The sequence below is a fragment of the Carcharhinus amblyrhynchos genome, chromosome 10 (genome assembly GCF_965287045.1).
Source record: "Carcharhinus amblyrhynchos chromosome 10, sCarAmb.v2.hapA, whole genome shotgun sequence".
Lineage (NCBI taxonomy): Eukaryota > Metazoa > Chordata > Chondrichthyes > Carcharhiniformes > Carcharhinidae > Carcharhinus > Carcharhinus amblyrhynchos.
This window is the reverse complement of record NC_137333.1, coordinates 67,201,692-67,223,309: the sequence shown is the minus strand read 5'-3', so window position 1 is coordinate 67,223,309 and position 21,618 is coordinate 67,201,692. Positions and strand designations below refer to the sequence as shown.

At 44.1% G+C, this 21,618-nt stretch overlaps 1 protein-coding gene across 1 annotated transcript in view; it reads left to right on the top strand.

Moving 5' to 3' along the window:
- Window positions 1-21,618, top strand: part of gucy1a2 (guanylate cyclase 1, soluble, alpha 2) — a 166,308-nt gene that overhangs the window by 35,402 nt on the left and 109,288 nt on the right. Inside the window, exons 2-4 of the mRNA XM_080197232.1 lie at window positions 707-768; window positions 14,544-14,662; window positions 20,196-20,914. Of these exons, the coding sequence (XP_080053358.1) occupies window positions 707-768; window positions 14,544-14,662; window positions 20,196-20,914 (900 nt within the window). The remainder of the gene's footprint in view (window positions 1-706; window positions 769-14,543; window positions 14,663-20,195; window positions 20,915-21,618) is intronic.

The following is a 21,618-nucleotide window of genomic DNA, read 5'->3' as shown; positions in this document are numbered from 1 at the left end:
CATCCCCCTCACCGTGTTGCCATCAACCTGCACTTCCAGCAATTTACAGTGTAAAAGAGTTTGGAGCTGAGGGGTGAGGTGAACAGTGGAACTTGTGCAGTGAAAGGCCTCACTCAGGCAACTCCTTGGCCAAAAGAATCTCCATCTAGTGGCATTAAACAGGAGGAGGGAATTTGCTCTGGTGAGTGGTCTTTCCACATACATAGAACTGTGCAGAGAACTTTTACGACAGAGTGATTGTTGTTGAACTTTTCTACTCCCGCTAATTGTCAATGCATTTCATCACAGAAAATAAAGCTGGAAAATCTCAGCAAGTCTGACAGCATCTGTGGAGAGAGAATAGAGGAAAAGTTTTGAGTCTCGCTAAATATTTTTAAGACGCGGGTTGATGGGTTTTTGATGAGAGAGGGGATTAAGGGTTATGGGGAGAGGGCGGGAATGTGGAACTGAGCCACGACAGATCAGCCATGATCTTATTGAATGGCAGGGCAGGCTCGAAGGGCTAGTTGGCCTACTCCTGCTCCTATTTCTTATATTCTTATGTTCTTATGTTCTAGATGACCCTTCATCAAAGCTGTTTATTAATTGCCCATTCTTTTTCCAAACAATGAAGTATATCTAATCTAAAATCTGTTTGTATTGGTTAAGTAGTTTATGCTGTGGATATTTGATGCTGATGACCTTTTATGCCATCTTGTTACTGCAGCCACAGACGTTACAGTGGGCACTGCAGAGGACGTTACAATACTTTGAGCAACAAGTGATTGGGTGAGTGTGATTAGCTTGGCAGTACCAATGATCTTTGCAATAATGCTTTCTGTGCATCTTGGCAAAAATACACATCTTGCAAGTAGTACTGTGAACACTACTACAGTTTTACATGACACTTAATGAAGGATCATAATTTATATTCAGAAATATTTTGTGCAAATATGCGAACTTAATTTAGACATATTGCTGTTGAATGTTTCAAAATTGGCTTTGTCAAGATGATTTCCATGTAACTAACTTAAAATCTCAAATGTCTGGTACTTTACATATTATTGCCACTTATGGTGTTTAATTTCAATAGCAAATACTGAAATTTTAGAAGACTTCCAAATGACAATGAATGTTGTTTACGTTGAATCCATTGAATATGGGATTTTCTTTTCTCTCTTTGTTGTATTTTTGCCTCCATGCTTTTCCCACCACTGGTCTCCCAGGATGAATTGGGCATTGTAAGGTCCTTACATTTTGCTTTGATGTGCCCTATCTTGTGTCTACTAAAAATAAATAAAATTTATCTGACCAACAGCAGGTTCATTTCAATGACCAGCAACAAGGCCAGTGAATGGAAAGCTAAATGTGGGTGTGGCTGATTATGCCAATAGTGGCAACTGGCATTTTAGTTCTGTGAGTTGCATCTTTTTGTTAAGTTTGTAAAGTTCCAATTGCAGCCAATTGCATTACAATATTGCCAAAGGATTGTGGGAGCCTTAGGAATGGGATAAATTGAATAAAAATCTCCTACAAATTATAGAAAACCATACAATTCACCCTGGTTTCTGAATCATAGAATCCCTATAGTACAGAAGAGGCCATTCAGCCCATTGAGTCTGCACTGACTCTGACAGAGTATTTTACCCAGGCTCTAATCCTGCAGCCTCACACATTTACCATGCTCAATCCATCTAACCTACACATTTTTAGACACTAAGGGAGACCGGAGCGCCCAGAGGAAATCCATACAAGCACGGGTAGAATGTGCAAACTCTGCACAGACAGTCACCCAAGGCTGGAATTGAACCAAGGTCCCAGGAGCTGTGAGGCAGCAGTGCTGAATACTGTGCCATTGTGCCACCATTGAATCATTAAAGTTTGTTATTCTCTACTCATTAGATCTTATTCCTTCCTAGGTGCCAAGATAATTGGATGGTACTTGCTTCCCTTGTGGCGAGTTTGGTGACGGAAAGGGCACTTAATCAGGCGGGTGGGGATGATGATTGACTCTGTGGTGGGAAGGTCCCTGCGCTGCCAACAATTGAGGTCCTTAAATGGACATTAATTGCCACTTAAGGGCCTCATCTCACCCCTACTGGTATTAAACCTACAGCAGGCGAGCTTGCCTCCACACAAGGAACACCACAAGCAAACCTCTGCGTGTTCCTTTGATTTCCTGGGGTGGGTTGGCCCTTGTTCAAAGGCACTCAATCCCGCGGCGGGGGCATCTGCTGAGTCACCGGGTCACCGATTGCTCAACATGTTGTGATAAAAGCACCATCTGACCATGGACAGTTGCATCATGTGATCCAGCAAGGTGTACAACCTTTTTCAATAGACAATCTATATCCAGATTGTTATCATAGACATAGGATAATGCAGCTGTATGCATTAGGATCCAGGTAGCAGTCATGATACTTTTATATTTCGGCACTCCCAAATGTTCAGTGGCCTGGAACATTTGAATGGCTGGCTTCTAGAAGTTGCTAATGGCCTCAATGAGAAATCCTTATACAGAGCTTGAGAGAAGGCATAATGATAGTCAGGATTCCACCAACTGAGCAGTCCATAATGCACTTTAGCTGTTTAGACTAATGAAGGACCCTGCAATTTGCTTTTTAGAGTCTCACTCGTGGTTGTGCTCTGCTGTGCCTTGCACAATCTAGATTCCTAGAGAGGAGAAACTTTGGCAGAGGAAGATCTGATGGAGACATATCTTCCTGAGATATAGGATGGGATTTTTCACCCAAAACTGGAAAATCCCACCCGAGGCTGACAGATCTTTGTGTCTCTTGCCTGCTACCAATCCCACGCCAGGCAGGATGGGAAAACTGCGCCCACCATCCCCCCCCCAAACACCAAACCCCCATTGTCATCTAAGGCACTGTCATTTGGACATATGGAGGTTAGTCATCCCCACGCTGGCAGCGTTGTGCCTCTGTCTTCCTGATGTTGCTTCCCCTCCTCCACAGCCCTTGAGCAGCAGCAGGTTGCACATACCTTGCCAGCCCACAGCACGTCCCTATCCCTGGCCAGCTACTTTCTCTCTGCTCCTCCTCACTGGAGGAGAAATCTGCTACAGAATGAACCATTCCCATGGGCGACAGCGATCTGAAGGTTGGAGTGCTCAAAATTGATTGTAGTATTGTCTGCTGAGAAGTGTAACATTCGCACTATGCTATGGAATTCTGAAATACAGAAGATCAAAGGCAGGAGTATGAGTTTAAAAGGACTGACTTCAAAAAAGTGAGATATCAGTTTAAGCAAATTAACTGGTGGGATTTATTTAGTAATGGTTTAGTAGAAGACAGGTGAAAGAGGATAAATCCTGTGCAGGATGAAAGTACACCTCAGAGCAGGAAACATGGGAGAGTGTTTAGCCTCTCAAGCCTATTTTGCCATTCAGTGATATCATAGCAGCCAGACCCTCTATATATCTGCCTTTTCCCATATGCCTTAATATGTTAGTTAACAATAATTTACAATCACAGATTTAAAATCAGCATTGATGTGGCATTAATTGTCATTTGCGTTTTAACTTTCTACCACACTCTGCGTGTAGAAGTCTTTTATAATTTCACTCCCAGAAAGCCTGATGCCCCAAAGGCAGCAGTGCTTACTAAATACAACGGCAACAGCTCACGGAGGCTCTTTCAGATAACACCCTCCTAAACCTGCAACCTCTATCACCTAGGAGGACAAAGCCAGTAGCATAACAAACACCACCAACTGTGAGTTCCCCTGTAGCCAAGCACCATCCTGATTTGAAACTTTATCACCATTTTTTTCATTGGTATTGGATCAAAATTGGTGGCCTAATGGTATTGCCACTGGACTAGTAAGCCAGAGACCCAGCATAATGCTCTGCGCTCGCAGGTTCAAATCCTGCCACTGCAGATGGTGAAATTTGAATTCAATAAAAATCTGGAATTTAAAAAGTCTCATGATGACCATGAAACCATTGTCGTTAAAACCCATTTGGTTCACTAATGTGCTTTATGGAAGGAAATCTGCTGTCCTTATCTAGTCTGACTCTTAAATGCCCCTGAAGGGCAATTAGGGATGCACAACAAATGCTGGCCCAGCCAGTAACGCCCACATCCCATGAGCAAATAAAAAAAATTCCTGGAACTCCCTTCCTAACAGTTCTGGGATGAACTTGTCCCAGCTGCACTGTAGCAGTTCAAGAAGCCAGCTAACTGCCACTTTCTTGAGGGCCAATTAGGAATGAGTAACAAACTGCCTTGCCAGGAACTCCCGCATCCACAGAAATAATTTTTTAAAAACATCCTTTAACCCTAATAATTCCAGGAACACAATCCTATTTTGTATAATCTCTCCTTGTAACCTAACCTTTGGAGTCCAGGTATAATTCTGGTAAATCTACACTGTACTCCCTCTGAAGCCAACATATATTTCAACAAAAAGTAAAGATACTGCTGATTATGAAAGTAGGAAATTAAAAAGAAAATACTCTATATGGTCAGTATATAGAATTTTCCCATTCCGTCTGCCATGGGAATCATAGTGGGGGGTGGGAGGGGGGATCATGGAAAGATCCACTGACCTCGGGTGGAATTTTCCAGTTTTGGGGAGAACATGGTGGAAAATCCCACCCAGCAAATCTGTCAGCATCTGCGGAGAGAGGCAAAGAGTTTATAAACAGAAATTTCACAGGCTGAGGGAGGCAAGTGCAGAGGTGAGCGGGGTGGGAAATTGACCTGGCGTTGGGATCTCAACATGATTATACCCACGGGTTTATTTACCCCGAGGAAGGTACTGAAGGTGAATGCTCCTGGGATCTGGGGTAACTGATTAAGAAGTCTTAAGAAGCCACTTGTGAATTGCTTTAGCCCTGAATCCTGGATTTCCCAGCCTGTCTTCTGACCTGTCAACAACTCACCTAGGTCGCCCGGGTGAGTGCTTAGCAGGGAAAAGGCTTCTTCAGTGAAACTGACAAACTAAAAGCTTTGATTAGTTACACTGAGGAGCTGCAGCAATGACCTTTTAAGAGGCTGCTGTTCAAAGCATTTCTTCTTCAGAGAGTGCTCTTGTTGCTTAGCAGGTGATTGCCAACTTCTTGGAAGCCACTTCCCTGATCTAACACTTCACTTAGCATCAGCTGCACTTCCCCGCTTCCAACTTTCATGACATGGGAGCAGCTTATGGCATCTTACCTTCACCTCTGCTGAGAGTCGAGTCTATGTCAAACAACACTGACAGCGGCAGCCACACCAACAGCATCAGATTCCACCTCCTCCTCAGCCACAGAACTTCAAGAGAGTCAGGGGACAGAGGTAAATGTAGTGGCCATCACTAAAGAGAAGGTGCTAGGGAAGCTGAAAGGCCCGAAGGTGGATAAATCATCTGGACTGAATGGACAGCATGCCAGGGTTCTGAAGAGATAGCCGAGGAAATTGTGGAGGCATTGCTGGTGATCTTTCAAGAATCACTCAAGTCAGGGAAGGTCCCAGAAGTCTGGAAAAAGGCTAATATAACACCCCTGTTTAAGAAGGGAGGAAGGCAGAAGCTGGGAAGCTATAGGCCAATTAGCCTGACCTTGGTTGGGTGGGTAAGACCTTGGAGTCCATTATTAAGGATGAAATTGTGGAGAACTTAGAAATACATGGTAAAATAGGACTTTGTCAAAGGGAGGTCATGCCTGACAAATCTGTTCAAATTCTTTGAGGAGGTAATGAAAAAATTAGACAAAAGAGAACCACTGAATGGGATTTATTTGGATTTCCAAAAAAACCTTTGAGAAGATGCTTTACTGGAGACTGCAAATAAGCTAAGAGCCAATGGTGTTAGAGGCAAGGTATTGGCACGGATAGAAGATTGGCTGCCAGACAGAAGGCAAGAGTGGGGATAACAGGTGGTGACTAGTGGTGTTCCACAGGGGTCAGTGTTGGGACCACAACTTTTCATTATATACATTAATGATCTGGAAGTTGGAACTGAGGGCATAGTTGCTAAATTTGTGAGTGATACAAAAATATGTAGAGGGACAGATAGTATTGAGGAAGTGGGCAGGTTGCAGAATGACTTGGACAGGCTAGGAGAGTGGGCAAAGAAATGGCAGATGGAATACAATGTGGGAAATTGTGAAGTTATGCATTTTGGTAGGAAGAAGAGAGGCGCAGATTATTTTCTAAATGGGGACAGAATTCATAAATCAGAAGCGCAAAGGGACTTGGAGTCCTGTTTCAGGACTCTCTTAAGGTTAACATGTAGGTTCAGTTGGCAGTTAGGAAGGCAATTCAATGTTAGCATTTATTTCTAGAGGGCGAGAATACAAGAGCAGGGACGTGCTGCTGAGGCGGTATAAGGCTCTGGTCAGACTCTATTTGGAATATTGTGAGCAGTTTTGGGCCCCATACTTAAGAAAGGATTACTGGCCTTGGAGGGGGTCCAGAGGAGGTCTACAAGCACAAGAATGAAGGGATTGTCATTTGAGGAGTCTGGGCCTATACTCAACAGTGTTTATAAGGATGAGGGGAAATTTTATTGAAACTTACAGAATACTGCGAGGCCTGGATAAAGTGGATGTGGAGAGGATGTTTCCACTCGTAGGAAAAACTAGAACTAGATGCCATAAACTCAAGCTAAAGGGACAAGCCTTTAAACAGAGATGAGGAGGAATTTCTTCAGCCAGAGAATGATGAATCTGTGGAACTCTTTCCTGCAGAAAGCTGTGGAGGCCAGGTCATTGAGTATTTTTAAGACGGAGATAGATAGGCTCTTGATTAATAAGGGGAACAGGGGTTATGGGGAAAAGGCAGGAGCATGGAGAAATGAAAAATATCAGCCATGATTGAATGGCAGAGCAGACTTGATGGGCCGAGTGGCCTAATCCTGCTCCTACGTCTTATGGTCTTATAGAGAGAGGGGAATAAGTTCAGTTGTATAGTGCATTGACTGGATGATTTCTTTGCAGCTGAATGCTGGACAAGTCAGTGTCTGAGGCTTTATAGTGCTCTGCTTCTTATCTGTCATGCCCTCCTAAGGCTTTGAGTCCTTGCTGCATTATCTTCTGCTGTTTGATGTCCTTGGTCACTCATTCATATCTGCTTGGTTGAAGAGCCTTACTGCCCTTGGGAGATTTCACCTCACTGCTGCCTATCAGATCCCACAGCAGAACCTGTGGTCAGGAGTGAGAAATCTGGGAAGAAACCTGTCTATTTCAGTGCTTGCTGGAGCCTGAACATTCCAAGTGCTGCTCAGCTTCCCTTATCCATGCCACCATCCGTTTAATTAGAAATGCTTCCTTTGACAGAATGGGCAGATTGTTCTGTCACGCTCCCTAATTGGTAGAGGAGCTACAAGGCTCTGGTGAAGAGGCATTTGGAATCATGAGCCAATCAGGCAGAGCAGATAGGGATAAATTGTTCACGTTGGTAAAAGGGCTGAGAATAACAAAAGGACCAAAGGTGAGGTGAGGAGAATCTCTTTTAATCAGTGGGTGACTAGGATCGAGAATACACTGCCTGAGGGTCTGGTGGATGCAGAGTCAATCATGGTTTTCAAAAGGGAAGAGAAAACCTGAAGAGGAAAAATATTGCAGGGCTATGCAGTAAAGGTAGCAAGTAGGACGAGTTTAGTTCCTCTTTCAGAGAGGTGACATCAATATGACGGGCCAAATACTGTCTGTATGCTGTAACCATTCTATAATTCAATCGATAGCTTGTCAGTTCATTCTGTCATCTGCACTACTCACAATGTTGCCTCTCTCTATGTCATCAGTAAATTTGGATAGATAGAATTATGGGACAGAAAGCAATTCATTAATAAATATGACAGAGGTCCCAGCAGAGACCAGTGGGAGATACCACTATCCAAGTCCTGTCAATTAGAGTCTTGTTCATCTTTGTCACAAGGAAGGCCGAGGTTGCAGCTGTAAGGACATGCATTATAGTCCCAGATTGTGGGTCGACCCAGGTAACAGGTAAATGGTTTGGGGGGAGCAGGGAGGAGGTGGTTTTCTAAGTGGGGGGTCCATAGGGAGAGATATACAGGGGGTTAGCAGCAAGGACAGTGGGGTGGCTCTCAGCAGGCACATTCACTTTCCCTCAATCAGGCACTGATCAAGGTCCCCCTCTCATGCCTACCAGGAAATGACAGACTGGTTTTAGCTGCCATGCATGCTGCATGGCAACAGGCCTGCCTACAGCTGGGTTTATATCAGTGATGGTGGGGTGATGCCTTTAAGTGGCTTGGACCTTTTTGCTCAGGTTAATCCTGGTGGAGGTGGGAAAGTGGCGTGTAAGGGGTGGGGGTTCAGGTCATCCCACCTAACTAAATACTATTCCCACCTCCACATTCACCACCAGACGGAGCAGGATATTCTGCCCAACATTTCAGACATGTGACCTGCAGAATGTCACCAGCCTCTTAGGAAGAACTTTACCAACTGCTTTCTGGAAGTCCTTATAAATAACATCCATAGAATGCTCCTGCCAACTACTTTGGGAAGCTCTTTAAAAGTTCAATCAAACTCATCAGGCCTGATTGCCCCTTCACAAATTTAAACCATAGACTAATTAAGTGTTGTCTTAGGTAGATGAAGAAAACAGCAGAAGCCAAACAAGGGAGAAGAAGAACTTTATAATTCCTGTGGGTAGGAAGGTGCAGGGTTTCAACTGGAATGAATATAGGAACTTGCAGAATTATTTAAACATAGTGCCCTAAATGATTACTTCCTCCAAATATGAACATGAAGTATGAGCAACGTGCCTCCTGAAGTGTGATAAACTAATCAGGATTGATGACTTCAATATAAGTAAGAAACAAGTCCCAGAAAAGCAAAGGGGGGCACAAAATGAGCAACAAAAAAAGTAAAAAAAAAATTGGTCTTGAATGTGTAATGCTGATTTACACAGGGGAGAAGAATTGTGAAGCGTTGACAGTGATTGTGAGCAATGTTCCTGTTATGCTGCATGGGCGCACAGCATCCTAACAAGTACCCAGAGGACTTGTTCTGGGATAAATAGGGACTACATACTGAAAGGTTGTACACAACAACTGGGTTTTAAAGGGAGTAGTAATGATGAGAATCGTTAAATATAGAGGAACGTACAGAAGACAGAAAACAAGTTACTCAGAAAGGGGATAAAGCAGAATCAGATAACTTACAAACCTATTAGTCCCTGAGGATTATCTGTACAATAATAACCTAGTAAACAGTGGTCAACATGCATTCAGAAGAGGATGATGCTATGTAGAAACATAGAAGATAGGAGCAGGAGTAGGCTCTTCAAGCCTGCTCCATCATTCAATATGATCATGGCTGATCATCTATTTCAGCTGCACACTGCAGTGCTCTCTCCATACTCTTTGATGTCTAGAAACCTATTTCCTCAAATATATCCATCCTCTGCTATTTCCTATAGTGGCACAGTGGTTAGCACTGCTGCCTCACAGCGCCAGGGACCAAGGATCGATTCCTAGCTTGGGCCACTGTCTATGTGAAATTTGCACATTCTCCCTGTGTCTGCATGGGTTTCTTCTGAGTGCTCCAGTTTCCTCCCACAGTCCAAAGATGTATGGGTTAGGTGGATTGACCATGTTAAATTACCTCTTAGATTCAGGGGGGATTAGCTAGGGTAAATGCATAGGGATATGGGGATAGGGCCTGGGTGGGTGTGGTTGGTGCAGACCCGATGGGCTGAATGGCTTCCTTTTGCACTGCAGGATTCTATGATTCAATGATATGCAATAACTTAGCCTCCTGTGCCTTCTGTGGTAAAACATTCCACAGGTTCATCACCCTCTGAGTGAAGACATTTCTCCTCATTTCAGTAGGAGGCTGACTCTCGGCCTTGAAGCAATGGTCCCTGGCACTCAGGGAAGTCACAGAGAAGGAGTTTGAGGAGTCTCTCATGATCCAGAATAAAGGAGCTTGAGGCATGGAGTCTAAACATTCCTGCTGAGGTTTGGAGCATTACTACTGCTCTCTACAAAAGAGTTTCAAAAAGCATACACCTTGGGATCACATTTGGCCCTGACCCTCCTCCTCACTATTATCAGTTGGCAGGAAAGTCAGTGGCTTCACGCTTTGGCTGCTATTTAAATGTGGAAAAGTAGATTGAAATTGCTAACTGTGGTAAAATGAGAGGGAGAGCAATGGGTTTCCCAGCCATCCCATTGTCATTGCCTGCCCACTCAGATTTGATTTGAGTTATTATTATCACACGTATTGGGATACAGTGAAAAGCATTATTTCTTGCCTACTGTGCAGACAAAGTATACCATAGATAGGGAAGGAAAGGAGAGAGTGCAGAATGTTCCCACAATGCAGGATTAATTGTACCTCCCCTATGTGCTTTGCTTTATATTGTAACACTACTGGCATTTCTAGTTATCAAATTTTGCTAAAATAACTCATTATTGTTGGATTACTTTGACAAATGAGGGCAATGCCGGTCTCTGTCTGATTATGACAAGTTCATGCTATAAAATCTGAGTACCCCACCAAAATGATTGAATTACATAATACATCCTGTTCTGTTTATCATATTGGTGTGAGAAATCTAGCGAGAGGTAACATTAGCCATCAGGAATAAGGAATTCCTGTCCAGTAAAATCACTCAAATTATTAAAGGACAGATCATTAATTCCCTCTCTTTTTCAAACTGGTTTGAGACATCGGCCGGGATTCTCCCAAAAAATTCTAATTGTCGAATTTGCATGAAAACTGGAGTAAGTCATGCTGGTTTTCTTTCACTGGGAGTTAAGAAGGGATCTCCCACACTCTGTGTACAGCAGAGTGCTCTAGTGAAAATCATGTTAAAATTACAGGGCCTATTCCTGCTGGAGAGGCCGGCAGCTTAACGCTGAGCAGGCCACTGCACACACGCACCAATCTGTCAGTGCCAAGATCAGCACATGCACCATGGCCCCCGTCTGCCTGCCTCCTGATTGCTGGCCAGCTTTATCACTACTCCTCCCTTCCCAGCCTGCCCCCATCTCCGCACTACCCCCCTCACCACCCTGATCACTGGCCTTCCTCCCTCCCCTGACTGCAGGGTGGCAGTGGGACTCCATCTCAACCAATCACCCTGCCCCCTTGGCACTGCCCCATGCCTGATGGGCAGTGCCAAGATACTCCTGGGCATTGGCACTTTTCCCCTTGGGCAGTGGCAAGGGGCCCAGACCTGCTGCCTGTGCCAGTGCCCAGGGGACACTGCCCCCCAGTGCCTGACCCTCTTGGGGGGTGGTAGGGAGGGGCCTGATTTCTCTCCCCTTACTCTAGCAGAGTCCAGCCGCCAGCTCCCCGCAAGTGGGGAGCTACTGTGAACTCTGTTGGAGTGAAACCTCTCCCCCGCCAGGAGTGTTAACAGGCCCAGAGGCTTTAGTCCCAGGCCCATTAATTGCATTCAAAATAGATTAAAATAATGTCCTCCATATGTAATACAGCTCCATGCCTATTTCCACTGCAGAGCTGACGGCGCTGGAAATCCAGCGCTGGGAAATGCACTCAGGGCCAAACGCCCAGCGCAGTTCGCACTAATCTGGCCCTGCTGAAATCTCCCAGCCCATTGCATTAAAAAAATCAGCACAGCAGGATGGGAGAATCACCCTGTCATCTTTATTGAATTGACTATAACACATGTATAAGGACCTATAATTCCCAGTGTTATATAATAGTGTACTCTTGAATTTGCCCAGCACGATGGTACAGTGGTTAGCACTGCTATCTCACTGCCCCAGGGACCCGGGTTCCATTCTTAGCTTGGGTCACTGTCTGGGTGGAGTCTGCATATTCTCCTCGTGTCTGCATGGATTTCCTCCGGATGCTCCAGTTTCCTCCCACGCTTAGAAAGATGTGCTCGTTGAGTGCATTGGCCATGCTAAATTCTCCCTCAGTGTACCCAAACAGGTGCCGAGTGTGGCGACTAGGGGATTTTCATGGGAACTTCATTGCAGTGTTAATGTAATGACACTACTAAATAAACTTAAAAACGCTGTCCTTTGGCACAGATTGATTTCAATGCTGTGACTCAGACGGACTGATATTGTTATTTGGAAATGTGACCATGTAAATATGTGAATGTAAGGGGACTAGTAGCATTTATATTATGACAAAATACATTACGTTATAATGATATGTATAAATCGCTGTCTGTTGTTCCAGATACTTTATGTGCTCCTGTGTAAAAATAGCAGCTAATCTCCACAATGTAATTAGAACTGTCATTTTGAACTGAAGGCCAGAACTTTCTCCTCATTCCCTGTCTCAACAGTGGGATCATTCGTTGGTTAGAAACCCATTGACCGATTAGGGAGGGCAGGTTGGATGACGTGCTGGATCTGTCAAATGAAAGATTTCTAATTAAAGGCAGCCAGCCTGGGCTGGAATGGATCACCTGGACATGGATTGATGAGGCTGCAACAACCACAGGGTTGGAGGGAGACCTGGGAAGGCCTCTCTGCGGCTTTCTCATTCTTACCTGGAGATCACGCTGCTGTACCTGAGGGGTTGCAGTGAAGTGAGCTCTCTGAGACAGAAGGGAGAGGACAAATTCTCCAACCAAGCAGAAGTGTCCAAGTAAGTTAGCAGCAGGATATACCAAATGATCAAGCCCTCAGGAGGATGGGAAAGGAGAGCAGTCTAACAATATTGGGTATTAAGCCCTACACTCACTTTCCAACATTCTCCTGCACAGCACTCCTCAGAACAACACACCTTTACAGCTCCACCATGCACTTCTCCCTCCTCAGGCACCTCCCATCCCATTGGAACAGCCACCCTCATCTTTCCCCTTCTCACATCCATGCCCTACAGTCATCCCCAGTTCAGTGACAATACCACTACTGCCTCCTTATAACGATTCGTGAAATGTGGGGGTTGACCTATGATGAATAAATTGGTATGTTACACTGTAAGAATCCGAGGTGATCTCATTAGAACATAGGAGTTTCTGAAGGGACTTGATAGAGTGCACACCAAGGGGGTGTTTCACCTGGCTGAGCAATCTGGAACAGGGGAATACTGAATTTGAGTAAGAAATTGATCATTTAGGACTGAGATGAGATATTGCTTCACTTCACTTCCACAGAATGTAGTTGAGGCCAAAACGTCTGATTTCAAGAAGAAATTAGATATCACTCTTCGGGCTGAAGGGATCAAGGGATATGGGAGGAAGGGGGGGATCAGGATATTGAATTTGATGATCAGCCATGATCAAAATGAATGGCGGAGCAGGCTCGAAGGCTGAATGGCCTTCTCCTGCTCCTATTTTCTATGTTTAAGAGGGCTGTAAATCTTTGGAACTCTGTATCTCAAAGATCCATGGCTGCAACAACATTGAATATATCTAAGGTTGAAACAGACAGAGTTTTGATCTCGCAGGATTCAACAGATGTAGGAACGTGAAGTAGTGACAGAAATCAGCTGTGATCAGACTAAACGGCAGAGCTTGCTTGAAGGGGCCATTTCGTCTACTCCTGCTCCTATTACTTTCTCATCTGGCCCTGGCTGCTGCTGTCAGTTTCATCGGCGAAAGATTTCTCAGCCTGTTGGTTTCATGTGAAGCAGTATCCCTGACTGTGTACCCACATCGCTAATCCTGGCAAGTTTCACACAGCTTAGGAAAAAGGCCTGCTGCCAGCTAAGTGCAGAATCCTTGGTTAGAAAATAAGTCACTTGTAATTGTAGATAGCTTATTGTACAGCTGCACAGGGGCTCCCGTCTGGCTGGAAACAAAAAAAAAAGTTGGAATGATGTCAGGTTCCTGACTTTTAGCTGATTTAATTCCCGCACATGCCCAAACCCAATCTCCTTGACTGGGCAAATTTCTTCAAGTTAGCAAATGATGCATTGGAGAAACACAAATCGTATGTTATTTAGCTACAGATTAGTGAAAAGAACAAGAATGTTGGCCAGGATTCTCCCAAAACAAAACTAAGTGCCCAACGGGCAGGAAAGTGGGAGTATGTCCCACCTATTATTTGGGCATGCTTAACCAGATTGAATCTCTGGCCTTCTGAACATTGCAGAGTGTCTCAACGGGATTCACTCTGATAAATAGGGACATATTCCTACCCAAGAGCTGGCAGCGTAGTGCTGAGCAGGCCACTGCACATACACTGATCTGTCAGAGCAGAGATCGGCACATGCGCAGTGGCCCCCATTGCCGGCCTCCCGATTGTTGACCTTCCCAAGCGCTGGCCTTCCCCACAACTTCCCTTGCCTCTACCAGTTACCATGTTTAGATCTGAATTCATGTCCTCAGAACGTTAGCCCCGGGCTTCTAGGTTACTAGTCCATTGACATTATCACAATGCCACCATCAGTTGTGAAGCTAGCCTCATCTTTGCAGTTGATAATAGGAGGAGCTAACACTTCCTGTATTTCAGTACAAGTCGCCTCAATGGGAAACATAATGTAAGATCAAGTGTGCAGAACCCAGATACCCAATTAACCTTTAATCTCTCACATTTGTGATAGGCCAATCATGGTGATGTTCGGGGTATTCTGCTGTAAATTTCTGGCTCTGATTTTGTTCATTAATGTATGTGTGTGGCATGTTTAAAAACTATAAATTCATATTTTGTTTCAGTTGCAGAGAATTAAAAAGAGATCCACAAGTGTCCAACAGATGCCCCTATGCAGATCACTCTGTCAGTGAAGAGATGGAAGATGTCTCAGGAATATTGCAATACTCAGCAAATGTTCTCGGTAGAGCTGTTTTGTTATACTATTTGTCACTTTAAGGGACAGTTTTATCTTACTGTAAAATCCTTTAATTCAGAACCTGCATGGGTGCCATTTTGGTTCTATTAAACAAGGTGACTGAAGCTTATGTTTGGTTTCTAGTAGCAATTATAATTATGACCCCAGACTAGACTCCCAAATTGTGTTACAGTCCCAGAAACCTCCTCCTCAAAAGTTACAATCTAATTAGGGACGAGTAACTTTTTTAAAAAAAGATGAAATTGAAATCTCAGTTACTTAGAGAATAAAACCACATGATTGCATGCTTTTAAACAAACAGAAGAATACTTGCTGTACAAAACCAGCAAACAGTCTACACTATCTATCCTATATGCTAGCATCCAGAATTAATATGAGGTAAACAGGAATAGGAACACACCACAACCTGAACATTAAATGGCAGATACAACCAAGACATGTCTCCTAAATTTCCTCAGGAACCCAGACAGATATCTGTGAGTCACAAACATTTTTTTAAAAACTCTACCTCTTTCATAGATACCCTCTGAGTTCCCTTAAAAGCCACTCCAACCCAGACTGTCCTCACAAGTAAGAAAAAGGCAAAATACTGCGGCGGATGCTGGAATCTGAAACATAAGCAGAAAAAAGCTGGAGAAACTCGACAGGGGCTGCCAGCATCTGTGGAGAGAGAATAGAGCCAACGTTTCGAATCAGGCTGATCCTTCATCAGAGCTGACTCGAAATGTTGAATCTATTCTCTCTCTCTACAGGTGTCGTCAAAGCTGCTAAGTTTCTCCAGCAGTTGTTGTTTCTGGCCTTACCTCGCCCCCACCCCTGTGTGCGCACACACACACACACACACACGCACACACACACACACGCACACACACACACACACACACACACACTCACAGGCTTTCCTTTGCCCCAACTTCTAGCTTCATGGAGCTAATTGCTGCTCTTCACTTCAGCTTCACTGTGTCAATAACTGTCCTGGCTTCATTTAACCCCTGTCTTCTCAGCAGCACAAAGCTAGCAATCTTCTGCTGCCTCTTCCAAATGCTCATCTGCGTGAGTAGTGCTCACCATGGACAGCTCAGCAGCACGAGGCTGATGGTGGTATTTCAACTGTATGGAGCTGACCCGTCCTCTTCGTCTGTTCCCTACATTGCCATTTAATCTGCCCCCATTCATATTTCCCAACAGGGTCCCACCTTTACTCTAAAGCAAGATCTGGTGTATCTATGTTGGGTATATTCTGTACCTTAAATGTTACAACATCCAACGAAAGGGCATATGGTGGTACAGTGGTTAGCACTGCTGCCTCACAAAGCTAGAGACCTGGGTTTGATTCCTAGCTTGGGACACTGTCTGCGTGGAGTTTTCACATTCTCCCCGTGTCTGTGTGGTTTTGTCCCATCATCAGAAGATGCATGTGTTAGGTTGATTGGCCATGCTAAATTGATCCTAGTTTCGGGGGGATTAGCAGGGTAAATATGAGGGTTACAGAGATAGGGTGGGATTGTTGTCGATGCAGCTCAATGGGCTGAATGACCACCTTCTATACTGTAGGGATTCTATTCTATGATTCCATGAATTCCACAGGACAAAATTACTTTTGCTCCACACCAAAAACACACACAAATATAAATTTCCTCACACTCCTCTGATTGGAGAATTTTGAATGCAGCATTATAGACTAAGGACTTGGTTATTCCCATTACTCTGATTTACTTCCACATTAAAACCTTTTTAAAAACCTAATTCACAATGCCAATTTCTGTCTTAGTTATTCTCCATTCACTTGAGCTCCTTTTGAAAAGATTACCTGCTTTATATAATTCATTTTTTTCATCATTCTTTCATGGGATATGGATGTTGCCGGCAAGACCAGCATTTGTTGGCCAACCCTAATTGCCCTTGAACTGAGTGGCTTGCAAGGCCATTGCAGAGGGCATGTAAGAGTCAGGCTGTGCGCCTGGAATCCATGTAGATCAGACCATGAAAGGATGACCGATTCCTTTCCTTAAAGGGCATTAATGGGCCAGATGGCTTTTTGCAATAATCAATGACAGTTTCATGGTCACCATCACTGAGACCATTTTAAATTCCAGATTTATTATTTAAATTTCACCAATTGCTATTGTAGGATTTGAAACAATGATCCTGGAGCATTTGCCTAGTTCTCTGGGTTATTAGTCTAGTGACATTGCCACTATGCCAGCATGAAGTGTAAGTTCCCTGTTTAGACAAACTCACACAGTGAAAACCTCTTATGATTGCAGTCAACTTGTGGACCAACTAAGATATCCTTAACCGAGAGAGGAATAAAGTTAAACTGAGGAAACTCAAGCAAACCTGTCTTTACTAAAAATGGTGGCGTAAAGGCTTGACCAAGCTAAGGCTAGGCTTGGTTTAACATCTCATTCGAACATTTCTGATGATGTGGCAATCACTCAGTACGGCACTGGACTGTCAGCTGGGATCATGTGCGCAAGTTTCTGGAATGAGACTGGAACCTCTTGACTCAGAGGTGGGAGTGCTACACTGAGCAATGGCTTACATTTCATTTACTGTGCAGCAAGTGGAAAGGCAATGGCCTGGTGGTATTATCACTTGACTATTAATCCAGAAACTCAGCAACATGTTCTGGGCACCCAGATTTGAAATCCAGTGATCCATGCTGGGAATCGAATCTGGGTCCCTGGCACTGTGAAGCAGCAGTGCTAACCACTGTGTTATTAATGTTCATTGTATTTGGGAGAAGTTAGCTATTTCAATGAAGCCCCCAGCCCTCTGCATCTGTGCCGGCATATCCATTGGATAGTTTATGTGCTCTCCAGTAAAGAGGGCATCTGTAAGTGCCTTGATGCATCAGTGTGCAACTGATTGTGAAACACTGCAGTGGTGTGAGGCTGACCTTTGGCAAGGCATGAGGATCTGCAGACTGTGGTATCATATCTCCTTGCACCATGTATAACTATTCCTCAGGTTAATCTGAGCTGCCTTCTGCACTGGTTTTCTGTCATTGCTCAGATATTTTCTTCAGAGCCAGTATACCCTTGTCTCAGAGTTAAGCCATGTGGTTGGTGTTACTCCTTCTCCTGTGCTGTCCCCAACTCTTGGCCTTGTCCCCTTCCTCTGGTTACAAGGTGCTTCAGTCCTCATGTCTCTATGATATAAATATACAATGGTGCCACCTGTACTCTGCAGCTTCTTTGGCATGCACCCTATCATCCTATTTGTCACACTGTCCTTCCTCCCACCCAGCGCCAAAGAGGGAGGCAAAGAGATGCTGTTGGGTGGCATGGTAGCACAGTGGTTAGCACTGCTGCTTCACAGCTCCAGGGACTTGAGTTTGATTCCTGGCTTGGATCGCTGTCTGTGTGGAGTTTGCACATTTTCCCTGTGTCTGTGTGGGTTTCCTCTGGGTGCTCCGGTTTCCTCCCACAGTCCAAAGATATGTGTGTTAGGTTGATTGGCTATGCTAACTTACACCTTAATACGTAGCTTAGAGGGATTAGTGGGTAAATATGTAGGGATATGGGGATAGAGCCTGGGTGGGATTGTGGTTGGTGCAGACTTGATGGGCCGAATGGCCTCTTTCTGCACTGTAGGAGTTCTATGATTCTAAGGTCACAGGTCTGTCCTCCAGTTCCCTCGAGTGTCAATCATACCCATTTGTGGCATTCCTTTAAACTTGTACTCTCCCTAGAGATTCCTTTTTATTATTCATTCAGGGGATGTGATCATCACTGGCAGAACCAGCATTTATTGTCTATCCCTAATTGCCCTTGAACTGAGTAGTTTGCTAGGGTCTCGAGTCACATCTAGGCCACACCAGGCAAGGGTGTCAGATTTCCTTCCCTAATGGGCAGAAGGAAGAAAGGTTGAACAAACTTGGATTGTTTTCATTGGAGCGTCGGAGGATGACGAGGACCTGATAGAGGTTTACAAGATTACGACAGGTTTGGATAGAATGGATAGTCAGAGTCTTTTCTCAGAGTCAAAGGGTCAATTACTCAGAGGCACAGGTCAAAAGCGAGAGGGGAAAAGTTTAAAAGAGATGTAAGGAGCAATTTTTTCATACAGGGGGTGGTGAATGCCTGGAACATGTTGCCGGAGGAGATGGTGGAAGCAGATTCTATAACAATGTCATCTAGGTGGTGTCCCTCTGCAAGCTCTGAGTTGATAGGAGAATAAAACTGGGGCAAGAATGGTGGCACAGTGGTTAGTACCACTGCCTCATAGCACCAGGGACCTGTGTTCAATTCTGGCTTGGATCACTGAGAGTGTCGAGTCTGTACATTCTCCTCTTGTCTGCATGGGTTTCCTCCGGGTGCTTCTGTTTCCTCCCACAATTCCACAATGTGCAGGTTAGGTGCATTGGCTGTGATAAATTCTCTCTCAGGAGACATCTGGATAGATGCATGAATAGGCAGGGAATAGAGGGAAATGGACTACGTAAAGGCAAGAAAATATTAGATTAGAGAGGCATCTATATTGGCACAGACTTGGTGGGTCGAAGGACCTGTTCCTGTACTGTTCTTTGACATAAGAAAATCAGAGTGGTTTCATTGTCATCATTAGACTTGTAATTCCAGATTTTTATTGAATTCAAAATTCAACATCTGCTATGGTAGGATTTGAACCCAGGTCCCTGGATTATTAATCCAGTGACAATACCACTACGCCAATGTTTACTTGCAGTCAGTTGCAAGTTTAAATTTGTCACCACTTCTGTGAAATACGCATGTGTGAAATCCATCCCTTGCTTGTACACCCACCCATCTCACCAAATGAAAATAAATCGTTTTAAATATGGGGGCAGGAATTCTGAGTTGCTAAGTTCTTTTTGGACATTTCACATTCTCAAGTTGACTTTGAACCCAGTTCAGAACAATTTACACTTCTATGTGAAATTAATTTAGTCAGTACAAATTTGAGGATCCATCTGGTTTAATATCAATCAGCTGAAGGAGTTCAGAGTATTAATGGAGTATTTAATGATGGGAAGTGGAAAGAACCACTCTGATGAAGTACAGGCTGTTTAGAGATAGGGGTTAATTGGGTCACATTGTTGGGCCAATACCCACGTTGGGCATTATGAGGTAAAGTATAGCTGATTGTATCTGGGGTCTATTATGTTGCAGGTATCACCCTGCCTCTAAGCCACTAGCTCTGGGTTTGAGTCTCACCCCAGCGTGTCCCACAGAATTCTAGCTATGGGAACAGACATGCCTGCCTTGTGTGCACGTAGGCACAGAAAAACTGATAGATAACTGGATAGCTGAGTGAACTAGGAGTACCTGATACAGATATTGTTTCATGTAAGTTAGAACCATTGCTGATTCTTGATAAAAATGAGATCTCTCCTTAAAACATATAGGCAAAAACATACTTCTGTTGCAAAGGCTGAAAAAGTGTAGCACTAATTGTTGTGCTCATCAGTTTATATATTTTTCTAATACAAAATAAGACAATTTTTGTAGTTAATGTATTTCTTGTCGTTATCTAAGCTGTTTATCCTTTCCAGGTTTGAAGTTTGAAGAATTGCAAGAAAGATTTGGTGAGGAGTTGTTCTGCATTTGCTTTGAAGAAAACGAAAGAGTTCTACGGGCAGTGGGCTGTACGTTACAGGATTTCTTTGGTGGGTTTGGTGCTTTGCTGGAACATTCTAGAACATCCAATAATAAACATGATTGGTATGAGCCCCCTTCTTTCCTATGCAAAGATTTAACTGATGGTACCTTGATGCTTCATTACTTTTATCCGCAAAAGATTGTGGGATTTGCAATGCCCGGACTGATCAAAGCTGCAGCGCAGAAGATCTATCAGATGGAGGTTTCTGTAGAGCAAGTGTTCAACGCCCCTGAAAAATTGTCCTCAGATGCCACAGACCAGAGTAACTGCCTTACTTTCATTATCAAAGTATATGATGGCGCAGCTAATACGAAGATACTTCCTCGGGGATTAACCCATTCTCCGTCGGATCTGAGGATAAGCATCTCCACTTTCTGCAGAACTTTCCCGTTCCACTTCATGTTTGACCCGAGCATGTTGATCCTGCAGCTCGGAGAAGGTCTCAGGAAACAACTGAAATCGGAAGCTCGTGCAGTTCTGAAATTTCAGAACTGCTTTGAGATAGTTTCTCCAAAGATTTGTTGCAGTTTCCAAAGGATTCTGTCAAAGTTGACCACCCCATTTGTCATTCAAGCCAAGCCGGATGGAAGTGGGCTAGAAAGTCATGACAAAGTAAGTGCAAGCTATTGGATTTCAGCCAAGGCTGTCAAGAGACGACAACATTTCTGTATTTGGGAATGAAGGAAAAAGCTAACTACTTGGCAATTGTGAAAACATCAGATGCATAGGCTGTGGGTTGGGCACTGGTGGGAGAATGAACAATTTGGGCTCACAAGATCAATCTCTTGGCAATCTTACCTTTCTTGTGTGCATCTGTTTTGTTTCATGGCAGTGTTATCTAAGTTAAAGTTTATTTATTGGTGTCACAAGTAGACTTACATTAACACCGCAGTGAAGTTACTGTGAAAATCCCCTAGTTGCCGCATTCTGGCCCCTGTTCCGGTACACTGAGGGAGAATTTAGCATAGCCAATACACCTAACCTGCACATTGTGGGAGGAAACAGAAGCACCTGGAAGAAACCCATGCAGACAAGAGGAGAATGTACAGACTCAACACTGACAGTGATCCAAGCCAGGATTGAACACAGGACCCTGATGCTATGAGGCAGCAGTGCTAACCACTGTGCCACCATGCTTGCCCCAATTTTATTCTCCTATCAGCTCAGAGCTTGCAGAGGGACACCATCATTTCTCTATTAATCACCCTGATGTGCAGAGTTTGCAGTTGAAACTCTTTGTTGCTGAGTCTGGTCTGCGCAAAAGGCAATGAGAATAGGTCAAATTAGTCAGGTCTTCAATTTATAAACTGCATATA